The sequence below is a fragment of the Haematobia irritans genome, chromosome 4 (assembly GCF_050003625.1).
Source record: "Haematobia irritans isolate KBUSLIRL chromosome 4, ASM5000362v1, whole genome shotgun sequence".
Taxonomy (NCBI): domain Eukaryota; kingdom Metazoa; phylum Arthropoda; class Insecta; order Diptera; family Muscidae; genus Haematobia; species Haematobia irritans.
In genome coordinates, this window is record NC_134400.1 from 219736905 (window position 1) to 219758722 (window position 21818).

Below are 21818 nucleotides of genomic sequence, written 5' to 3' on the forward strand. Positions count from 1 at the left end.
CAAGTTTCAAGTCGATAGCTTGTTTCGTTCGGAAGTTAGCGTGATTTCAACAGACGGACGGACAGACGGACGGACATGCTCAGATCGACCCAGAATTTCACCACGACCCAGAATATAAAGGGTGATTCTTTTGAGGTTAGGATTTTCATGCATTAGTATTTGACAGATCACGTGGGATTTCAGACATGGTGTCAAAGAGAAAGATGCTCAGTATGCTTTGACATTTCATCATGAATAGACTTACGATCTGCCACAACGTCGAATTTTCAGTGAATGGGCCCTAGAAAAGTTGGCAGAAAATCCGCTTTTTTATCGACAAATTTTGTTCAGCGATGAGGCTCATTTCTGGTTGAATGGCTACGTAAATAAGCAAAATTGCCGCATTTGGAGTGAAGAGCAACCAGAAGCCGTTCAAGAACTGCCCATGCATCCCGAAAAATGCACTGTTTGGTGTGGTTTGTACGCTGGTGGAATCATTGGACCGTATTTTTTCAAAGATGCTGTTGGACGCAACGTTACGGTGAATGGCGATCGCTATCGTTCGATGCTAACAAACTTTTTGTTTCCAAAAATGGAAGAACTGAACTTGGTTGACATGTGGTTTCAACAAGATGGCGCTACATGCCACACAGCTCGCGATTCTATGGCCATTTTGAGGGAAAACTTCGGAGAACAATTCATCTCAAGAAATGGACCGGTAAGTTGGCCACCAAGATCATGCGATTTGACGCCTTTAGACTATTTTTTGTGGGGCTACGTCAAGTCTAAAGTCTACAGAAATAAGCCAGCAACTATTCCAGCTTTGGAAGACAACATTTCCGAAGAAATTCGGGCTATTCCGGCCGAAATGCTCGAAAAAGTTGCCCAAAATTGGACTTTCCGAATGGACCACCTAAGACGCAGCCGCGGTCAACATTTAAATGAAATTATCTTCAAAAAGTAAATGTCATGGACCAATCTAACGTTTCAAATAAAGAACCGATGAGATTTTGCAAATTTTATGCGTTTTTTTTTTTTTAAAAAGTTATCAAGCTCTTAACAAATCACCCTTTATATACTTTATGGGGTCTTAGAGCAATATTTCGATGTGTTACAAATGGAATGACAAAGTTAATATACCCCCATCCTATGGTGGAGGGTATAAAAATAAATAAGTAAAAATCATTCAAATGCGTCCAAAAGAGAACATGTTAGTTTCAAAGAAGAACTTGTTATTTTCCCAGACTCCAAATAAACAAAAAGAGAGCCGAAATCTATACGGAATCAACTGAACTGATCTCACAATAACAGCAAAGTAAATAAACAATATAAGAATAAATAAAAAAAAATTAGAAACAAAAAAAATTAGTTTTTCTTTAAACCCAAATAAAAAAATTTAGAGACCTCCCAGTTTAATTCCTCTCAATGGGAATACTTTATAATAAAGGGGAATTTGGTTTATCTAAAACATCGTGTTGTTTCTTTGGGCATAGTTCTTTAATGTAATTCATAAAAGTTCGGGTTGTAATCACTACGTTCTTACACATCACATATCATCTTACACAAGTCTTATAGACGAAATAAATAAATATTCATCGAAGTACATACACATCGTAATTTCCGATCACGAACATTTTGACTAGAAATTTAGGAAGTTTGTAATGTAAAAGATGGTTCTTATATGTCCCGCATCTGAATAGACCCTTCAATAGTTCAGTTTTAGACGAAGGAAATTTCCTTTGTTCATGCAGAGTAGGAATATGATCACCTCAAACATGTTTCAAGAGCAAAATGTTATTTTTGTATGGTGACCATGTAACATGTTTGTCACTAAAATGTTATTTTCTCGTCAAATATAACTGCTTGCCGAATAAGACACATGATTTCCGAGAAAATAACATGGTTGAGAAAACCATGTTACATGGTCACCACCCAAAAATAACATTTTGCTCTTAAAACATGTTTGAGGTGATCATATTCCTTCTCTGGTGTTGGTAAGGTGTCTCTTTAAATGCAAGTAAATATTTGTTTATGGTATCTGTTACCACGTTTGTCCCCAACGAATTTTGTCTAGCTTGATAAAATCTATTTTAACAGCAAATGAAAACTTTGTTGAAGAAATTGTTTGTTTTTGCGTGTACGTACACGGACGAAAAAGACCGTTTTTCACATGTTTGGGTGTAAAAATTATATGTTTGGAACTCAAATTTTTTAATAAAATATTTTTAAGTGTAAACATATAATGTTCATAAACTAGCATAACATGTTTGGGACATATATGTTTATATGTTAGAACATATTATGTTTGGGACATAAAATGTTTGTAAATATAATATGCTTAAATGCAAACATATATTAATTTGGAAATAGCCTATAAACTTATATGTGTTTAGAAAGAGAGACCTAGAGAGTATGCTGCAAGTAAAATAATGGAAGTGACCAATTGGCGCCTTAAAAATATATCCACACAAAGTAAATTTCATTAACATTTTTTTTTACTACCAGTATATGCCCTAAGGTGAAACATAATATGTTTGAACAATACAAACAATATTTTGTTTGCACCAATTCTGAAACTATATATGCTTGAAGCAAAACGTGTTTGGGGTATATGTTAGAGAAGCGATTTTTTTTGAGGGTGTATATTTCTTATATATGTTTGATTTAATAAGATGCATAATTTTCTACAGACCCCATATTAAATGATTTATCTTTACGACAATCTTTCATCATCGTCCATAATGTGATCTTAGAAGCAGAATTTAATGACCTTCGGAATGCATGTAGCCCTAGCTGTGTATCCGTTTGCTTGTCTACCGTCAATCCACGATTTGTGATTATTTTATTGTTCCATAATTTGTGTGATTATAGCGATATTTGTGTGTTGATGAAGGTGAGATCTATATGGGAAAGTGGTTAGTGTGTTGTCACAAATCGGGTTCGATTCTCGTCCCGGAAAAAGGTAAAATTAAAACAAAAAACAAAAGAATATACGGACTTAACGTGTGGACCCAAAATACCTCTAGATTTTGAATTTTAGACAAATCGGAAAATAATTGGGATGTCTAGACGCTCAAGAGGTGAAATCGGTCTAAACACTCCAAAAAAAGTGAACCCTCTATTTCACTAAAGCCAATTTAATTTTTTTTTAGTTCATGGAATTATTATGTTTGGAGAAAGTTTCCTTTACTCAAATAGTTTTTTTGCGTGCGTTAGTTAAATGAATTAAAAACGGGAAAGAAACTATACAAAAAAATGCAGCATAAATATTAAATACTAAATTCGTACTTCCCACAAAATTGTTTAGTATTTCATTAAATTTGTAAATTTTACTACAAATGCGATCATATTGAACTTCGTAAGGCACTAAAGACATTCTTGCAATTTTGAAATCCATTTTTTTTCCTGCAAACTACAAAATTTTCTTTAACAAGTGAAAATAATTAATCATGTCTAATTATAAAAAATATTTACATATTTTTGTGATATCGGCGTGATTTCAGCGTTTGTAATACTGTTTAGTTAAAATTTTCTATAAATAATCTGAATTTTCTAAAATTAACCAGTTCAGTGTATGAGGGAAATACCAAATCATGGACCGATACACACTATCTTCGGCACACTTATGTGTGGACCTAAAAGATTTTTAAGTGTACTCTCGCATTGATTATCTGTTTTTTTTTTTTTTTGATAAATTTGTTTTACTCCAGCTATCTAGTTTTCCTGGATCCAGTTTGAAATATCTAACAAATAGGACTATGTTATTGAGTCATTTGGATTGTGCTGGATTACGTTGACAAAAAGGCGGGGCAATGCGTTAGATATTTTTCGCATGCTGGTAAGTTATTGAGATTACTTTTTTCGTTTAACATTTAAGAATGGTGCAACTCACAGTGGGTTAAATTTATTAATTTCAGTATTACACATATATATGGGTATAGAATGAAGTGATAGATTTCAAAAAGCACACAAAAAAATAATTCTTTCCTCCGAAACAAAATTTTAGGCCAATCATGTTTGTAAAGTTGTTAGGTAAAGATGTCTCACTAAAGGCAAATAAATTCTAAATAAAAAATGTTAACCACAGTATATTGACTTAAATAAAATTCAAATAAAATTAAACGATTTTCAATTAATTGTTAACTGTAGTCTAATTTATATGTATTTATATTAATATGTTGATCACCACACAAAAAAATACTTTCCCCCGGAACAAACATTTTAGACAAACGAAATTCACCTTTGTTATAAAGTATTTTATTTAAAAGACCTGAATTTAGGGCAAGCATTGAAACTTCGCTTTTCTCAAATTTTGTTCCTCAGAAAATAGAACTATTCCTTGGTAGAATTCAAACACATCATCATCATATTCAGGCATCTGTACCCAGAGGAACGTGGCCATTTCTGGACATTTTTCAGCTCAACTCATGTACGGTGAGCATTTGAAGATAATTTCTTAATTGTGCAGCGTAAGCTTGGGGCTCAGGTTACTGCTTATAGGTGTTACATCTTTTCATACACATTGACTGAAGTATGTTCTCCACTTTCCATGGAGCTAAATAAATTAATATATTTATTTATATGTCTTGTGACATTCCCACCACTGTGATGCGTATTGCAAGAGTCCAACATAATTGTAGGTTTGTGGCAGAATAAGATATTGCTGCAAACGGAGGATAAAATATTGTTTTTGGGTGTTTACAAGAAAAATGGCAAATGAAAAGTATATAAGGAGTTTTGGTCATTTGAAATATTCATCAGTAAAGCGTTCTACGGCAAACGATTGGTATCAGTACCACTTAACGGCTAAAAAACATCCTTGCAAATATAAAAATTATACATAGTGCAAAGTTAAACATATTGACAACAAAATGAAGGTATATAAAAAGTGAATTAGGTAGATTTATAATTTATATAAAATATTATAAAAAATAAAAGTAAAATTGATGTGAACACGTAGGTTATACCAACAAATATACCGAACTAAATAAATAAAACATTATAAAAAAATTGATTCAGAAGGCCAGGCAACAATACAATCAATTATATAATAAGTTGAAGCTAAAATCATATTTGAAGCGTCAGTTGTATAATTAGTGCTTTTAATTGGTCCATTCTGTATGATGTTTAAGTGATACTAAGAGTGACAAGAGACGTCGTGGCGCAATGACTAGCATATCGGCTTGCATACAGTTGGCCATGGGTTCTATCTCAGTGTCGGTTGAATACAAATCAATTATTCGGTGGTTATCCTCACTCAAAAAAAAAAAAAAGAGAACGCTCTAAATGAAATTTATGTTTTGACAAAGTTTCCTTGATTTAATAATTTTTTGCGTACGTTAGTTAAATTAACTAAAAAAGGGTAGCAACATTATACAAAAACGGAGAAAATCGATTTCCTAAATTCGTATGTTCAACAAAACAGTTCAGAATTTCTTAAAATTTGTACATTTTACCACAAATGCGGCCTTTAAAAACTTCGTATGGCGCTAAAGACATTTTGCAATTTTGAATTCCAATCTTTTTCCTTCAAACTTCGAAATTTTCTTTTACAAGTAAAAAAAACCGATTAAGTCTAATAAATGTTCTTAATTTGAAAAATATTTACTTATTTTTGTGATATCGAAGTTTGTTATCCAGTTTAGTTAAAATTTTCTGGTGGGTTTACTGTTTCTATCCACCTGAACATCAACAAATTTTTCAGATCAAGAATTCTGAAAACAATACAGATCTTTAGACCTATAGACGTAATAACTAAAGATTCCATTATAATTTTAATTTCAATTATTATAATTAAATTAAATTTCTTTTAAGTTTATCGTTGCTATTGCATTCATTTTCACTTTGACACAAGCGACACCAATTGAACTGGAACACTATGGTCATGGTCATCTGATACATGCTACCCCCCTTCATGCCCAAGCTGAACCTGTGGTATGTACCATTAACATTTCAAAAATACTCAATGTAAATAATTCAATTTGTATAATCTCCAGGCCTATCCCAAATATTCATTCAATTATGGAATTAAAGATCCCCATTCTGGTGATATAAAATCACAAAGCGAAGAACGTGATGGTGATGCCGTGAAAGGTCAATATTCCTTGGTTGAAGCGGATGGCTCTGTGCGTACCGTGGACTATACAGCCGATGATCATCATGGTTTTAATGCCGTTGTTCACAAAACAGCACCTGCAGCTCATGCTGCACCTGCTGCTCCACAAATTCATGCTGCTCCCATTCATACAATCCATGCTGCTCCAATTTATGCACATGCTCATGCACCCGCACCTGCTCTATTATATCATCACTAAAAATGAGCGGATCGATATTAAAAAATGAAATTGAATGAATTTTGTTAGCTTAAATATCTAAATGGATTTAAGTCCAGTTTTTTGTTAGTTATTATTAATAGCTGTTAATACACACAAAAAATAATTATGAACTTTTAGATAAATAATTGATGGGTTTACCCAAAAGGTGGGTACTATGTTCATATTTGGAAGTGATAACACAAAATTAAAATGTAAAATTATTAATAAACAAGTACTGGAAAAATTAAAAAATGTGTGAGTTTATATGCGTTGAAAAGAAATCATCCTTGAATCACGAGAATAGTACTTAAAATTAAAGAAAAAAAAAAAAAAATAATAAAATGCATTTATGGTACACATTCAATATTTTATAAGACAAAAGGGTAACATAGTTTTTCACAAATTTTAATTTCGAAGAAAAAAAACAAATATTTCGTTATGTGTGTAATATTTATAAACTTCGTAATCATCTTCATCTGGATTTCTGTTGCCAATTTTAGAAAATCTTAGGAAAACTTGTGTATTAAATATTTCAATAAACTTGCCAATATTCAAATTTGCTAAAGTCATATCATAGCATTATTATTATTATTAGTTTATTTAAAATCATAATAAATTATGAAAATAAATACAAAAAAATGCATTATTTTATGTTTTCTCAATGTAGTTGTTGTTTTTATTGATTTATTGGATCGATTCTATTTTTAAATTTTATAATGATTATACTAACTCATATTATGTTTTTGTTGTTTTTTTTTTTAAGTTTAGCTTTATCTCATCTACATCTGTTAGATTTAAGTTCAAAATTGAAACAATAACCATGCATCTGTACTATTATTTAATATACTTTGTGACGATTTGTTTTGCAATAAAAAGCAAATATGAAAATAAAAAATAATGTGGAATATTAATTTTGTTTAGGAACAAAATGTTGGAAATAATACGAGTTATTACAATTATTCATTATTTCGCATGTTACCTAAATATGTTTGTCAAATTGATTAAGGACAAAACCGTTTAGACTCAAAACCTTTCTTCGGATGATGAGAGGTTAGTTCTCAATGGGATTACTAAATTCATCTGACGAATTATCAGAATATATTGCCCTGCAAAAAAAGCGTCGCCAAAAAAGTAATGAAAATGTTCTTTTTGGATCCGGAAGTGGTGCAAAATTGACGCAGAAGCGATGAATTTAACATGGGCTTGTCATAGGACGGAAGTCCTCCCTTTCAACAGCTGTTGCACTGAATTTGCATCACTTCTTTAGGTGTGATCCGAATTCAATGTTTTGCATTTAAATAAAAAAATGTTGTCATATTTTGTCTAATAAATATGTTTTATAATTTTTTTATAATTTTTAATAGATTCTAATGTTTGTCGGAAACGTTTGACCTCAAATATTTTCAAAAACTCACAATTTTTTCAGATTGGATTTAACATTTTTTCGACAAATTTTAAATGATTTGTACCATTTTATGAATTCTTACTCTGTTTTTAACCTATTTGAAACGAAAAAAGTTAAAATTACCCATTAAAAGTATGAAAAAAAAACAAGTTATAAAAAATTGAATTAAAAGAACTTCCTGGGTAGTTAAAAAAAGAACATCATTGGGAGTGCTTCTTCTGGAAGTGCTTTTAAAGTTGTGCCTTTGGAAGAACTTCCAAATTTTTTTGCTGGGTGGTTGATAGAGGATATGATGAGGAATGGAGTTCCACAGCTAATAAGGTGTTTTGTGGTAATAATTTTTATATCCTCCACCATAGGATGGGGATATATTAACTTTGTCATTCCGTTTGTAACACATCGAAATATTGCTCTAAGACCCCATAAAGTATATATATTCTGGGTCGTGGTGAAATTCTGAGTCGATCTGAGCATGTCCGTTCGTCCGTCTGTCCGTCCGTCCGTCTGTTGAAATCACGCTAACTTCCAAACGAAACAAGCTATCGACTTGAAACTTGGCACAAGTAGTTGTTATTGATGTAGGTCGGATGGTATTGCAAATGGGCCATATAGGTCCACTTTTACGTATAGCCCCCATATAAACGGACCCCCAAATTTGGCTTGCAGACCCTCTAAGAGAAGCAAATTTCATCCGATCCGACTGAAATTTGGTACATAGTGTTAGTATATGGTCTCTAACACCTATGCAAAAATTGGTCCACATCGGTGCATAATTATATATAGCCCCCATATAAACCGATCACCAGATTTGACCTCCGGAGCCTCTTGGAAGAGCAAAATTCATCTGATTCAGTTGACATTTGGTACGTGGTGTTAATATATGGTCTCTAACAACTATGCAAAAATTGGTCCACATCGGTCAATAATTATATATAGCCCCCATATAAACCGATACCCCGATTTGGCTTGCGGAGCCTCTAAGAGAAGCAAATTTCATCCAATCCGGCTGAAATTTGGTACATGGTGTAAGTATATGGTATCTAATGACCATGCAAAAATTGGTCCACATCGGTCAATAATTATATATAGCCCCCATATATAGCCCCCAGATTTGACCTCCGGAGCCTCTTGGAAGAGCAAAATTCATCTGATTCAGTTGATATTTGGTACGTGGTGTTAATATAACACCCATGCAAAAATTGGTCGAAATCGGTCCATAATTATATATAGCACCCATATAAACCGATCTCCAGATTTGACCTCCGGTGCCTTTTGGAGAAGCAAAATTTATCCGATCTGGTTGAAATTTGGTACGTGATGTTAGTATATGATATTTAACAATCATGCCAAAAGTAGTCCATATCAGTCCATAATCATATATAGCCCCCATATAAACCGATCCCTAGATTTGGTTTTGGAGCCTCTTGGAGGAGCAAATTTCATCCGAGCCAGTTAAAATTTGTGACATTGTGCTAGTATATGGCCGTTAACAACCATGTCTAACTAGGTTTACATCGGTCTATAGTTATATATAGCCCTCAGATAAATCGATCCCCAATCACACACAAATTGGTCCATATCAAATTCATAATTGTATATAGCCCCCATATAAGCGACCCCCATATTTCAATTCGGGCTATCTATGTACCGTGCAAAAGTCCATATCGTTTCGTATTATTTGTAGACTTACCTACACATACCATTTTTGTCTAATATATACCACGTATGGACTAACTCACAATTTAGAAAACGATTTAAGATACCACAACCCAAGTAATTCCATTATGGATGGCAGTGTTTAGAAGAAGTTTCTACGCAATCCATGGTGGAGGGTACATAAGATTCAGCCTGGCCGAACTTACGGCTATATATACTTGTTTTATTTTGAAAATGAGGTACTACAGTTTTAAGGCACAAAATTTGTACCTTAATTCTTTTCTCAAATTCCATTTCTAGTTATTTGTTATATAACCATTTCTTTTTATATTATTTGGGTAATGTGTTGTTTTATATTATCGTACTTCTAGGCTTCTATATACATTTCTTTCGAAAAAATCCCAAAAGCAACGGAAATATTACGACATACCACCATAAAATTCTAACATAATATTGCCAGGCATATAAGCATATGACAATTGGGAAATATTTTACCAAAACAAAAGACTTAAGCAACAAACACACTATCAGTCCTACAACTTTTTCTCTTTATCTTTATATATTCTTGTTAGTGCTTATGTTAATTTACATTTAATTCTAATAACCATCGTCCAGTAATTTGTATAGAATTCATAATTAATTTGTATCACCTTTCATTGCGCTCTTACCTTCTAATGCCTTGTCAGTGTTTGCAAGACCCGTGGGTTACTAACATTATGACACCACCAATTTTGTGGCTGGCTCATTAATTTACAATAAGAAACTAATAAAATATTTTTGCAGGTCTCTGCAAACCTTTCTTGCTAGGTAAATTCTATTTGCCAAATTGCTTCAAGTTCAGTTCAACTACAAAGTTGGTCGAGTAAATAAGTCGGAGAAATTTGATAAGCAAAAACGGATAAATTGTGAATTCAATTCAATTTCTATTAATATTCAGATAATGTCACAAAATTTGCGTTTGGCATTAATCGGGAGAGTAAGTTTGAACAATTTAAAGAACTAAATTAAATATGAGGTCACACAATTCATGAATTTACTAACATACGAAAGTGAAATGAATTAATTTTTTTTTTGAATAAGTGATGAATTTTGAATATAATTGTATAGTTTAAAAAGGGGAACATTGGCAAAAGTGTTTGATTAGTGAAGACTAATATATGAACTCTATCATATATGTACGACTGATACATGATTTATATTAAGGTTAATTCAAATATTCCAAATAAACTTGGCCCACTACCGGAAATAACGATATCGTATATTTCCAGAGATTTCTCTTTCAAATAAAAATTGGAGGACTAGGCATCAAAATTCGGAGTGAAAAGCAATAAAAATCAGACCGGTCCGAGTTCTACACACTGCCACCATGGATCGTTGCTCTGATCCTATGTGTCGTAGTAAAGTATTGGGAATATACATTTAATATAAAGAATTTCAAATGGTTTTAAAGAAACCTATTCCGTCAAGAAGAGCGATTCGAATTTGTGTGCTTCCTAAATTTCTCGTCGAAGCCATATGCCTGAGATGTAGATTTATATGAGGTTTTATATCAGGCTATGGACCTACATTGATCAATGTAATCTTTATGTGTATGGATTTATATTGACCATTTTGGATTTTGACCACTGAACACTGGACTCTAACAAATTGTGCCCACAAAAAGTTCTGAATAAAGAAATATAGATCATAATTAGCCATGAGAAGCTACATAATGAATTGTGATCAATTCGGATAAAAAAGTTCTGGACCTAAGTCGTATATACAATACAAAATGTCGAGTCGGGAAAATGATTTATATATGGTCTGAATCAAAAACTGCTCCGATAAACGTAAAGGAAATCATATAATTTACCAAAGACACATCATTGTATAAGTACCCAGCAAAGAAAGCGTCGCCAAAGTACTGAAAATTTTCTTTTTGGATCCTGAAGTGGCGCAGAAGCGATGAATTTAACATGGGCTTGTCATAGGACAGATGTTCACCATTTCAACAGCCGTTGTACTGAATTTGCATCACTTCTTAAGTCGTGATCCCACTTCAGTGTTTTAGATGAGAATTACAAAAATGTGTGATATTGTGCCAACTAAATAATTTTTATAATTTTTTATGATTTTTATTACATTCTAACAATTGTCTGAAACGTTTGACCTAAAAAATTCAGCATTTTTTTGACAAAAGTTTAAAAAGTTGTACCATATTACTAATTCTTACTCTGTTTTTAGCCTATATAAAACAAAAAAATTGTTAAAATAAGCCATTAAAAATATGAAAAAGGCGAGTTATAAAAAATTGAATTAAAATAACTTCCTGTGTAGTTAAAATAAAGAACATCTTTGGGAGTATATTTTTGGAAGTGCTTTTAAAGATATGCATTTAGAAGAACTTCCAAAGTAATTAAACGTATAAAGGGTAGCAAACCACACAGAAAAAAATTTCACGAAAATTTTTCCAATTAAAGTCTTAATTGAGTTTTAAAAAATATTATTTTTGTATTCTTTTAGATTAATTCTAAATCGAGCTTTTAATGTCTCTAAATATGCAAATAAAAAGACTTTACTTCATATTTTTATCCGACGTTTCGTTGGTAATTTCCAACTTCTTCTGGGATGAATTTTATTGAATTTTTTTTTTTTTTTTTTTTTTTTATTTATATAATTTGTACTTTATTGTATCTTTCATACTTCTTGTAGCCTCAGCGCCATAATGGCATTACAGAGGCAATTGACAACATTAGTTTAATACATTAAATTCACTTATTAGTTAAAAGAACGACAAAAAAGAAAAAATTATATATGTACATTTGTGTTTTACAACATTAATTATTATGTCTTTTATGTAAATATGTGCAAACTTTTCTTGTTTGTAAATTACATGCAAATTTAAATAAAGTTTCTCAAATTATTTGAAATAAATTCTTTGCATTTCTTCTTAAATTGTGAAACTGTATTTACTAATTTAACTTCATTTGGTAATTCGTTGTACATAACTCCTCCAATATAATCAATCCTCTGTTTGGTTTTCTCTAAACGACAGCGTGCTACTCTTAAATTCAATTGATTTCTTGTATTGAAATTCATTTGATTTCTTTTAAATTCAATAGTGTGATGACCAACATTGTTTAGGGTTTTATATATAAATGTTAAAACTTGATATGTATATATCGCATTTATTGGAAAAACATTTTTTGCAACATCCATGTACAATCGACTTGTCGAAAAGTTCCGAGGCAAGTTATAAACAATCTTCAATGCTCTGTTCTGTAAGCTCTGAAGAGATTTTAAAGCATTGCAGTTTTTATTAGCAGCATATACAGCCACCATATACCTTATTTGCGACTCAATTAGAGAGTGATATATAACCAATTTCGTCTTCTGATCCAGTTTCCATCTAAGTTTATATAATATACCAAGTGCAGGCGCTATTTTTCCTTTTATCTCATTGATATGTAGGTCCCATGACATGTTACTTTGTAGTGTAATACCCAAATACTTAACTACGTGACTCTCCTTTATGTCAGTACCATCTATATTCACTATGAAATCATGGTTCAAAGTCGAAGAATGGGGACGGAAACGAATCAGCTGTGTTTTAGCTGGATTAAGAACCAATCCATTCAATCTTACAAACTCGAGTAACATCGCAACATCTCTTTCTACGCGTGCCCTCAAAACTGTGTCATATTTGTATGGATAAAATAAACAAAAATCATCCGCAAACATGAAAAGTTTGCCTTCCAATCCCAAGTTACCCAAATCATTCAAATAGAGCGAGAATAGTAAAGGACCAAGTCCACTACCTTGTGGTATTCCATATAAAACAGGACCAACAAAACTTCTACTTTTCCCCAGCTGGACAAACTGTTTCCTATTTTCGAAGTAACTTTTGAATAAATTCAACTCTGATCCACGTATACCATAATATTCCAATTTACTTTGCATTATATTGTGATCAACTAAATCAAAAGCTTTCGTAAAATCAAAAAATAGTCCTGCAACACCACTAAATCCAGTATCTAGGCTATTACATATAAATTGCACTACATTCAATGCAGCATCATTCACACCACATCCTTTCCTAAACCCGTACTGAAATTTGTACATGAATTGATTCTCCGTAATATAGCTCGAAAGCCGATCAAATAGTATTTTCTCAAATATTTTATCAACAGACGAGAGAATCGATATTGGCCTAAAATTCTCTATATTGCGTGCATTAGTCTTCTTTGGTATAGGTATTATCTTGTGCATCTTCAGACAACCTGGATACTCCGAAGTATTAATAATCTTATTAATCATTTCTTTTATAGCAGGAGCAACCTCATCGACACATCTTTTTAAAAATTTCGGCGAGATATTATCGCTCCCAGAGCATTTATTCACATTCATCCCAATAATCACATCTTTGACAGTTTCTAATTCAACATTCTGTAGACGAAAATCTACCCTACTACGCGTAAGCGTACCAAAAAAGTTGATTGAATCATCTTGTCGTCTGACTATTTGACCTTTCATGTTGCTCAAGGATGAAATAAAGTACCCATTGAATTCATTTGCCTTTTGTTGAACCAAAGTTTCTTCTTCATCCAAGCCAAATAAATTCGGAGCGTTACCACTCTTTCTACCCATTGCTTCATTAATGAATCGCCAAGATTTCCTTGGATCATCCCTTATCTTGTCTAAAGCCATTTTGTAATAATTACTCCTGCAGAATTTTATTGAGAAACGTATGATTCTGCTTATTCTTCTCAGCTGTTCATTTATATCTCCTTTCCTGCAATCCTTCCGTCTTCTCTTCAATAATTTCTCTTTCAAATGAATAAGTTTCTTCAGATCCTCATTGATCCAGGGGGATATATCAAAACGAATATCTTCCTTAGCCTTCAACACAACAGTCGATTTACATATAGCATTCTCCATAGTCCTTATAACATTATCTGCAATACCAGTAGATGTATATGGTAAAAAATTCTCCGGCAAATTCTTCTTCAATACGTCCTTAGCCTTGCTAAAATCGCAATAAGATCTAAAAGACTCTTTAGTCCTCTCTGGTATGACTTGCATCTCCATTTTGCAAAAGATCATATTATGATCAGATAAACTGCATTCTACTGAGTCTATAAAAAGTCGTTCTGAGAAATTACTAAATACATGATCAATACATGTTCCAGAATCTGGTCTAGTCACTAGTTTATGAGCAATTTTACAATCGTAATTTTGAAGCAAAGACAGCAAGTCAACTTTACATGGGTTCTGAATCAAATCAATATTGGCATCACCGACTACTACAAGAGCGTTGCGAGCGTAATCATTAAGTATGTTATCTAGCATATACATGAAGGTGTTGGAATTACATTTCTGTGATCTATAAAAAGATGCGATCATTAAAGGCCGGCTGTCAATTAATATATTCGGCAACTTTATAACTATCATTTCTACAAAAGCTCGACTTTCACAAAATTGAACAGAATATCGAAATTTAGAATTAATATACAACGAAGTACCACCATATCCATCTTCTCTACTGCAGTGAACACTATCAAAACCAGGTATTGAATACATCCGCGTAGCAATTGCGCTAAACCAAGTTTCTTGCACTGCTATTATGTCTGGTACTTTAGGAAAACATGACAAATATGTTTTAAATCTATTGAACTTATCAACAGACGCAATACTTCTAGCATTCAAACTTAAAACATTAAAAGAATTTATCTCTAAACGACATACATATTTTTCAAAGTTACTAAATTGTTTAAAATATCGATTTCTTTCCATAATTATTTAATTAATAATATTTTTATTTATAACAAAAAATGTATTACAAAATTTTGTCTAATTAGGGGATACATATACTGCTTCTCCATCTTCGTTATCTTCTTCATTTTCATTCTCTTCTTCATCTTCACTAGGAATTATTAGTTGCCTATTTTGGACCATGGATCTGCGTTGCCAGTGTTTGCTTGTTGTTGCCTCCGTGAGTAAGCGATCCACATCCTCCTCGCTTCTTACTATTTGATGTTTCGCTATTTCACTTTTCTTGCAGATTACTTTACCATCTCTGGCATAGACAAAACGATATCCAATTGTTTTTAAAGATTTTGCATAATTGAGCAATGCTAATGTCTCTCTACTCAAAAAGTCATTTATATAAATCTTTTTAGTACCATCGTTCTCTTTTAATTTTGCTTTTGCTGCCATTACTTTTTCTTTATTTTGTTGTGACGCAAATTTCACTACAACTGTCTTATTTGTTTTGTTTTTATTTCTGTTTTCTAGATAAAATGCTTCATCCACATCACTTGGTCTCAGTTCAACTCCAACATCTTTTGCCAATTTTATCACGGCATCCATAGGTTTTATTTCATTAGATATTTCCAATCCACTAATAATACAATCTTTTTTCACCATTCTGTCATTTAAATACTTCATAGACGACTTGAGCGATTGAACTTCATTTTTTAGTTTTTTGTTTTCAGCTTGTATTTCATTTATTTTTTTCTTATTTTCTTTCACATCTTTCAACAAAACATCAAATTTTTCTGACATAAACTGAATTGAGTCTGTCAGCTGATCTAATTTCTCCAACTTCTCCAATTTTTTCAACTCTGTTTTTATTGTTTTCAATTCTTTCTTAATTTCTCCATTTCCATCTTCACATGTTTGACAAGTAAACATCTCATTCTCGTTTTCGCATAATCTCTCAAATTCTCTTTTCGTTAGGCCAGAGCATTGAGAGTGATAGCTATTTCCACACTTGTCACATTGAATGTAACCTTCGCTTTCTTCTTTGATATCATGTTTGCAGTTACCACATATTAATTTCGTTTTGTTTGCGACACTACGACGTTTGCCTGATCGTGGCATTTTTATTCGAGTGTCACTTTAGTTATTAATTTGATTAAAGTCACTTTTTACTATACTCGGCTTTTATAAACCGTAGATTTTTAACAATTTTTAGAGCAACTTGCGCAGCGATAAAAAACACAACCGATCTCAATCAATGTTGTCAATCTTAATTTAATTTAATATTTAGTCTTTTTTCATATTTTCTATATCATTGTTAAAATGTAAAAAGTGACGGCACATGAATACCATAACATTAAACACAAATTTAAAATAATTAAAAAAAAATAAATAAAAACTAAATTGAAATATCACAGAACTTTTTTCTTATGGCTACGATCACAGATGATTGAACTTAAAAAATAGTATTATTAAAAATTTAATTGATTCAACATAATTTTTATTTGAAACCACAATCAATCACAAAAATTAATAGTATCAATTAATTTCTTTATTGACCTACAATTAATTTTTTAATTGATAGCTGATGGCCTTAGCAGCCAATGCTACTTTTCCCCTTTTTAATCATACATTTACTGTATGATTAAAATAAACAATAAATAAATAAATAAATATTTTTTTAATTGATACTATTATTTCTGTGATTGAAGACATTTCAACTAAAACATTAATTGGATCAATTAATTTTGTAATTAAATTAGAAAAAATGTTTGTGTGCAAGCTTCACGTCTATGGTTTTTGTATGAATGTCCATTTACTAGAAACATATAGTAGAAAAATTGTCTCAAATTTTCGTTTATTGTTAAATAACTTAAGCTATAAATATTTCCCAATATGGAAAATATTTATAGCTTATTTAGATTAAAGCCTCTACTTTAAAATAACATCGAGAAATAAATCGAAACTATGTAGGAAAATAGAATTTATTGTTTTTCCTATTGTCCTTCTAAGTGGACATCGGTAGTGAAAGGGTTAAAAACAATAGATTCACTTTTGATGCAGCGTGATTACAACAAAAAAGCATACCGACATTTCTATATTGTCTCTATATCGTGTATACTATGTATATATTCAAAAATCTCTATTTTATGTTTTTATACATCGCTTTTTTTAAGTCTGATATAGAAAGAATTGATTGTAGCTTAAACGATGCTGTCGCCTATAATAGAGCTAATTGGTAACTTGTTTTTTTTTTGTTCAGTATATATTTTTAAGCCTTAGCATATGCCTTACAACTGGCCTTACTTTACCCAACAAACCTAGAGCACATCTTAAGGCACCACCGGCTGACAATAGTGGTAGCGGCAGTAGTCCGGTGACTTCATATTATCGTCACAATATCTATGGTAAGTTTCAGCAATAGATAAAAGCTTTAATAAAAAGCTTTCTTACATTTGTTTTTGTCATCTTTCATTTTACCATCCACAATAGGCCCCAACACCTATGCTTTTGGTTTTGAAGTGAATGACAAAGCCAGCGGTAACATACAGTTTCGAGATGAACAACGCTATGGCAATGGCAGTGTAAAAGGTTCCTATGGCTATGTTAGACCAGATGGCAGTGTCAGTATCACACATTTCATGGCTAACCCAGAGCAGGGTTATTTGAGTCAAACGCAGAATTTCGAACCGGAAGATAAAAGAAAATGGTTGGAAAATTGGCCTACCAAAAAACCAAGCATACTTATGGATAAACCACTGGAGACCATCCAACCACAAGTAAAATATGATGAAGGCGAAAAATTAAACTTAACTTCTGTTCTATTACCTGTAGAACCCATAAAAGCTGAACACGGCATAGACTTGAATCCACCAGATTTGGAAAAGGAATTAGTGAATCCTGCAGTTTTAGAGGTAATAAATGGTGATGTCCCTCTGGTGGCCAATGATGGGAAGAAGGCTCATGAAATTGGATTTTCAACATTTAATGCCTTTATCCATCCTGATTTTCCCATAATCACCTTGGAATTGCCCAATAACCAAGAAGGCAAAGGATCCTCAAACAATGATGAAAAACCTTCTTCAAAATCGAATAAATATAATGAACAAAAAGTAAATAATTCGGAAAAAATTCTGACTGATCCTGATTTACATGCATCACCTGCTGAGAAGTATGTAAAATCTAAAGAAAATAATGCCGAAAAATCATTGCCCGAAAACACATTACGAAACCTAGAGGAACATCACAGCTCCATGGATCCAAGTCCATCCTTTAAGAGCCGATTTATAGCTAAGTCTCTACCAGTAGGTAGTAAGAAATGGTATGATCGAATTATAAGTGAATCTCGACAAGAATATCTAAAAGATATTGACTTATAATTAATGTAAGATTTGCAATAAAATTTACAAATAAGTACATAGGATGTAATTTATTAATAAATAAAACTTAGATACATTAACATTATTAAAAATTTCGTTTCGATTGCATTTTTATCTTTGTATAATAATAGAGCAATTTGACCATAGAAAGGGTGGAGGTGTGAACCGGTGCGTTATAATGATAAACATTTTTTCTTTGGCAATAGGGATAGGTTTCTGAAGAACTTAAATCAAAACAGCTTCAAATTGGCCCCGTAATTCCATATTGTACAGGTGTGCCATCGTTTTACTTTTTCTCCATGAAGTCAATGTGATCACAAGATATAAATTACGGAAAATTTATATTACCACCTTTGGTCAACAACCTTCGCCTTTTTCTAAATACGTTCACATTGTTTCGGCTGTTCCTCGATGTCGTTTCATATGTGAAAAATGTTGTCATTCCTATAAATAAATCATTAAAAGAGAAATTACATAACAAATATTGCTCTATTTTCATTAAATCTCCTTTCCAGAATTGACAGATCTATCACAGCGGTTTATTCAAATCATTTTGCGGTTTTGTTTTATTATGCAAAATTGAAAAAAATAAACATTCACCAACGCTTCATAATTATGGTGATTGCATAGAGGTAAAAGGAAGAAAAGAAAACACAGACTATATGGACTGCAGATTTCCATCTGTTGAACAAGATATGAAAATAAAGCTTTTTTTATGATGAATATTCATTGTGCTGGAGGCAGGTAATGCCGCACCAAACACTACTAACTTGGTGCTCCAAATCATGGAAGATCAGCTGCTATGGTGGGGTTCCATTTATTTTGTACCTGTTGTATGCAAATTTTTCACTGTTGCCCCGATTCACACTAACCCAGAAATAGACAAAATTTTTACATTTTTTTCAGCCAAAGTAAAGGAGAGTGTAATGGATTCCTTTGAATATCAGTCACATTAGTCACCCGGAAGAAATTCAAAATATTCCACAAATGTGCCTTTTTATTTATTCCTATCATAATGCCGAGATTTGTGATTTTTTTTTATTGTTGTTACCTTTTGTCTTGATTTAAATTAAAATCGGTAAGATTAAGAAAAATGTATTCCTTAGAAATGCTTGCGTATAAATGAGAAAAAAACAAATACCTCGCCATTTATTTTTTCTTCGAAATCTTTGAAAATTTATGGTTGGGAGTGAAGAGAATTATGAAGTCCGAGATGAAACATATTAACGGATGGCCATATTGCAACAATATGACACTTTTTACTGGAAATACGCTCATCCGCTACATTAACAGGTTGGCTGATAAGTCCCCGGTCTGACACATAGATGGCGTCGCTACACGGATGAAAAAGGCTGTTTTTCATATGTTTGGCTATAAACATTATATGTTTGGAACACAAATTTTTAAACACAATATTTTTGAGTGCAAGCATATAATGTTCATAAACTAGCATAACATGTTTGGGACATATATGTTAATATGTTAGAACATATTATGTTTGGGACATAAAATGTTTGTAAATATAAAATGTTTGGATGCAAACATATATTAATTTAGAAATAGCCTATAAACATATATGTGTTTAGTAGCTTGGAGCGCTATTTAACAGGGAGCGATATTGAATTAAGTTGGTGGTTGTTGCCTGTTATTACAAAATTAACATTTTATTTTTCCTTGGGCAATTGATCAGCTACTTCTTTGATCCTTACAAACTGTGTGGTCCGCTGTTCGAATCCCCGTCCGGCAAAAGGTAAAATTAAAATAAAAAAAAAATCATACAATTGAATAATTTCTTCTACAATGTTTGTATTACAGAAAAAGGTGCTAAGAACTAAAAAATCTCGTGGAAGTGAGAAAGATGTGGGAGAATATACAATTGGGCAGAAACAAAATTTTGAGCATTCAGGTCGAAAACCTATGTTGTTAGCACCTATATTACCTGTTTATTTTCATAATTCGTTATGATTGTAAATATATAAATAAATAACTAAAATTTTGAGCACAATATTGTTTGGGAGAATTTTTTTAAGCATATAATATTTTTGGGTGCAAAATGCTTCCAAACATATTATATGTTCACATAATAACATATTGTTTTTTTGGAAGACAACATTATTGAATTTGGATGCAAAAATACAAAATGTTTGAAACTTAGACTACCCAAACATATATTGTTTAGACTAATATGCTTTCAAACATATTATATATTGGAAGAGATCAAACATATAAATGTTTGGGCAATACCCAAAAATGTATATGCTTGAAGCAAAATATGTTTGGGAGTATATGTTACAGAAGCGATTTTTTGTGAGCGTGTAGTATTAAATGCATATTATTTTTATATAGTACCAACCTTCAAATGGTTCGTGTCAAAATTTGACGTCTGTAAGTCAATTAGTTTGTAAGATAGAGCGTCTCTTGTGAAGCAGCTTTTGTTATTGTGAAAAAAATGGAAAAAAGGAATTTCGTGTTTTGATAAAATACTGTTTTCTGAAGGGGAAAAATACGGTGGAAGCAAAAACTTGGCTTGATAATGAGTTTCCGGACTCTGCTTCAGGGAAATCAACAATAATTGATTGGTATGCAAAATTCATGCGTGGTGAAATGAACGTGGAGGACGGTGAACCCAGTGGACGCCCGAAAGAGGTGGTTACCGACGAAAACATCAAAAAAATCCACAAAATGATTTTGAATGACCGTAAAATGAAGTTGATCGAGGTAGCAGAGGCCTTAAAAATATCAAAGGAACATGTTGGTCATATCACTCATCAATATTTGGATATGCGGAAGCTCTGTGCAAAATGGGTGCGGCGCGGGCGTACATTTGACCAAAAACAACAACGTGTTGATGATTCTGAGCGGTGTTTGCAGCTGTTAACTCGTAATACACCCGAGTTTTTCCGTCGATATGTGACAATGGATGTGACATGGCTCCATCACTATACTCCTGAGTCCAATCGACAGTCGGCTGAGTGGATAGCGACCGGTGAACCGTCTCAGAAGCGTGGAAAGACTCAAAGGTTAGGTTAGGTTAGGTTAAAGTGGCAGCCCGATTAAGATTCAGGCTCACTTAGACTATTCAGTCCATTGTGATATTTACCACATTAACTAAAAGTACCTATTACATATGGGCACTTCTAGTTTTAACCGCTGAACCTTCTCGATTATTTTTCTTCGCTGAACCAACCATGGCTTACAAACTGTATGATCGTCTGGACGAAAGGTATATTTTCAAAAAACCGAAAATTATCTTATATATTGTTTATATACTTAGCTTCAAAATATTTTTTGCGTGTAATTCAACGGTCTCAGTTCTATCAATTTCTGCTCATTGATGATCATTCT

The 21818-nt window shown here is 32.3% G+C and overlaps 2 protein-coding genes across 2 annotated transcripts; both read left to right on the forward strand.

Moving 5' to 3' along the window:
* Positions 1-5781: 5781 nt before the first annotated feature.
* LOC142233899 (cuticle protein 8-like) lies at positions 5782-6862 on the forward strand (the record flags this gene model as incomplete). Its single annotated transcript, XM_075304961.1, has 2 exons — positions 5782-5913; positions 5976-6862. Coding segments are annotated over 2 exons (450 nt in total), but the record flags the coding sequence as incomplete, so codon positions are not given.
* A 3341-nt stretch (positions 6863-10203) lies between these two features.
* On the forward strand, positions 10204-18565 carry LOC142233647 (uncharacterized). Its single transcript, XM_075304648.1, has 3 exons — positions 10204-10330; positions 17357-17501; positions 17587-18565. Exons 1-3 carry the CDS (start codon positions 10295-10297, stop codon positions 18471-18473), a joined length of 1068 nt encoding a protein of 355 aa, XP_075160763.1. The 5' UTR covers positions 10204-10294; the 3' UTR covers positions 18474-18565.
* The last annotated feature ends 3253 nt before the right edge of the window (positions 18566-21818 follow it).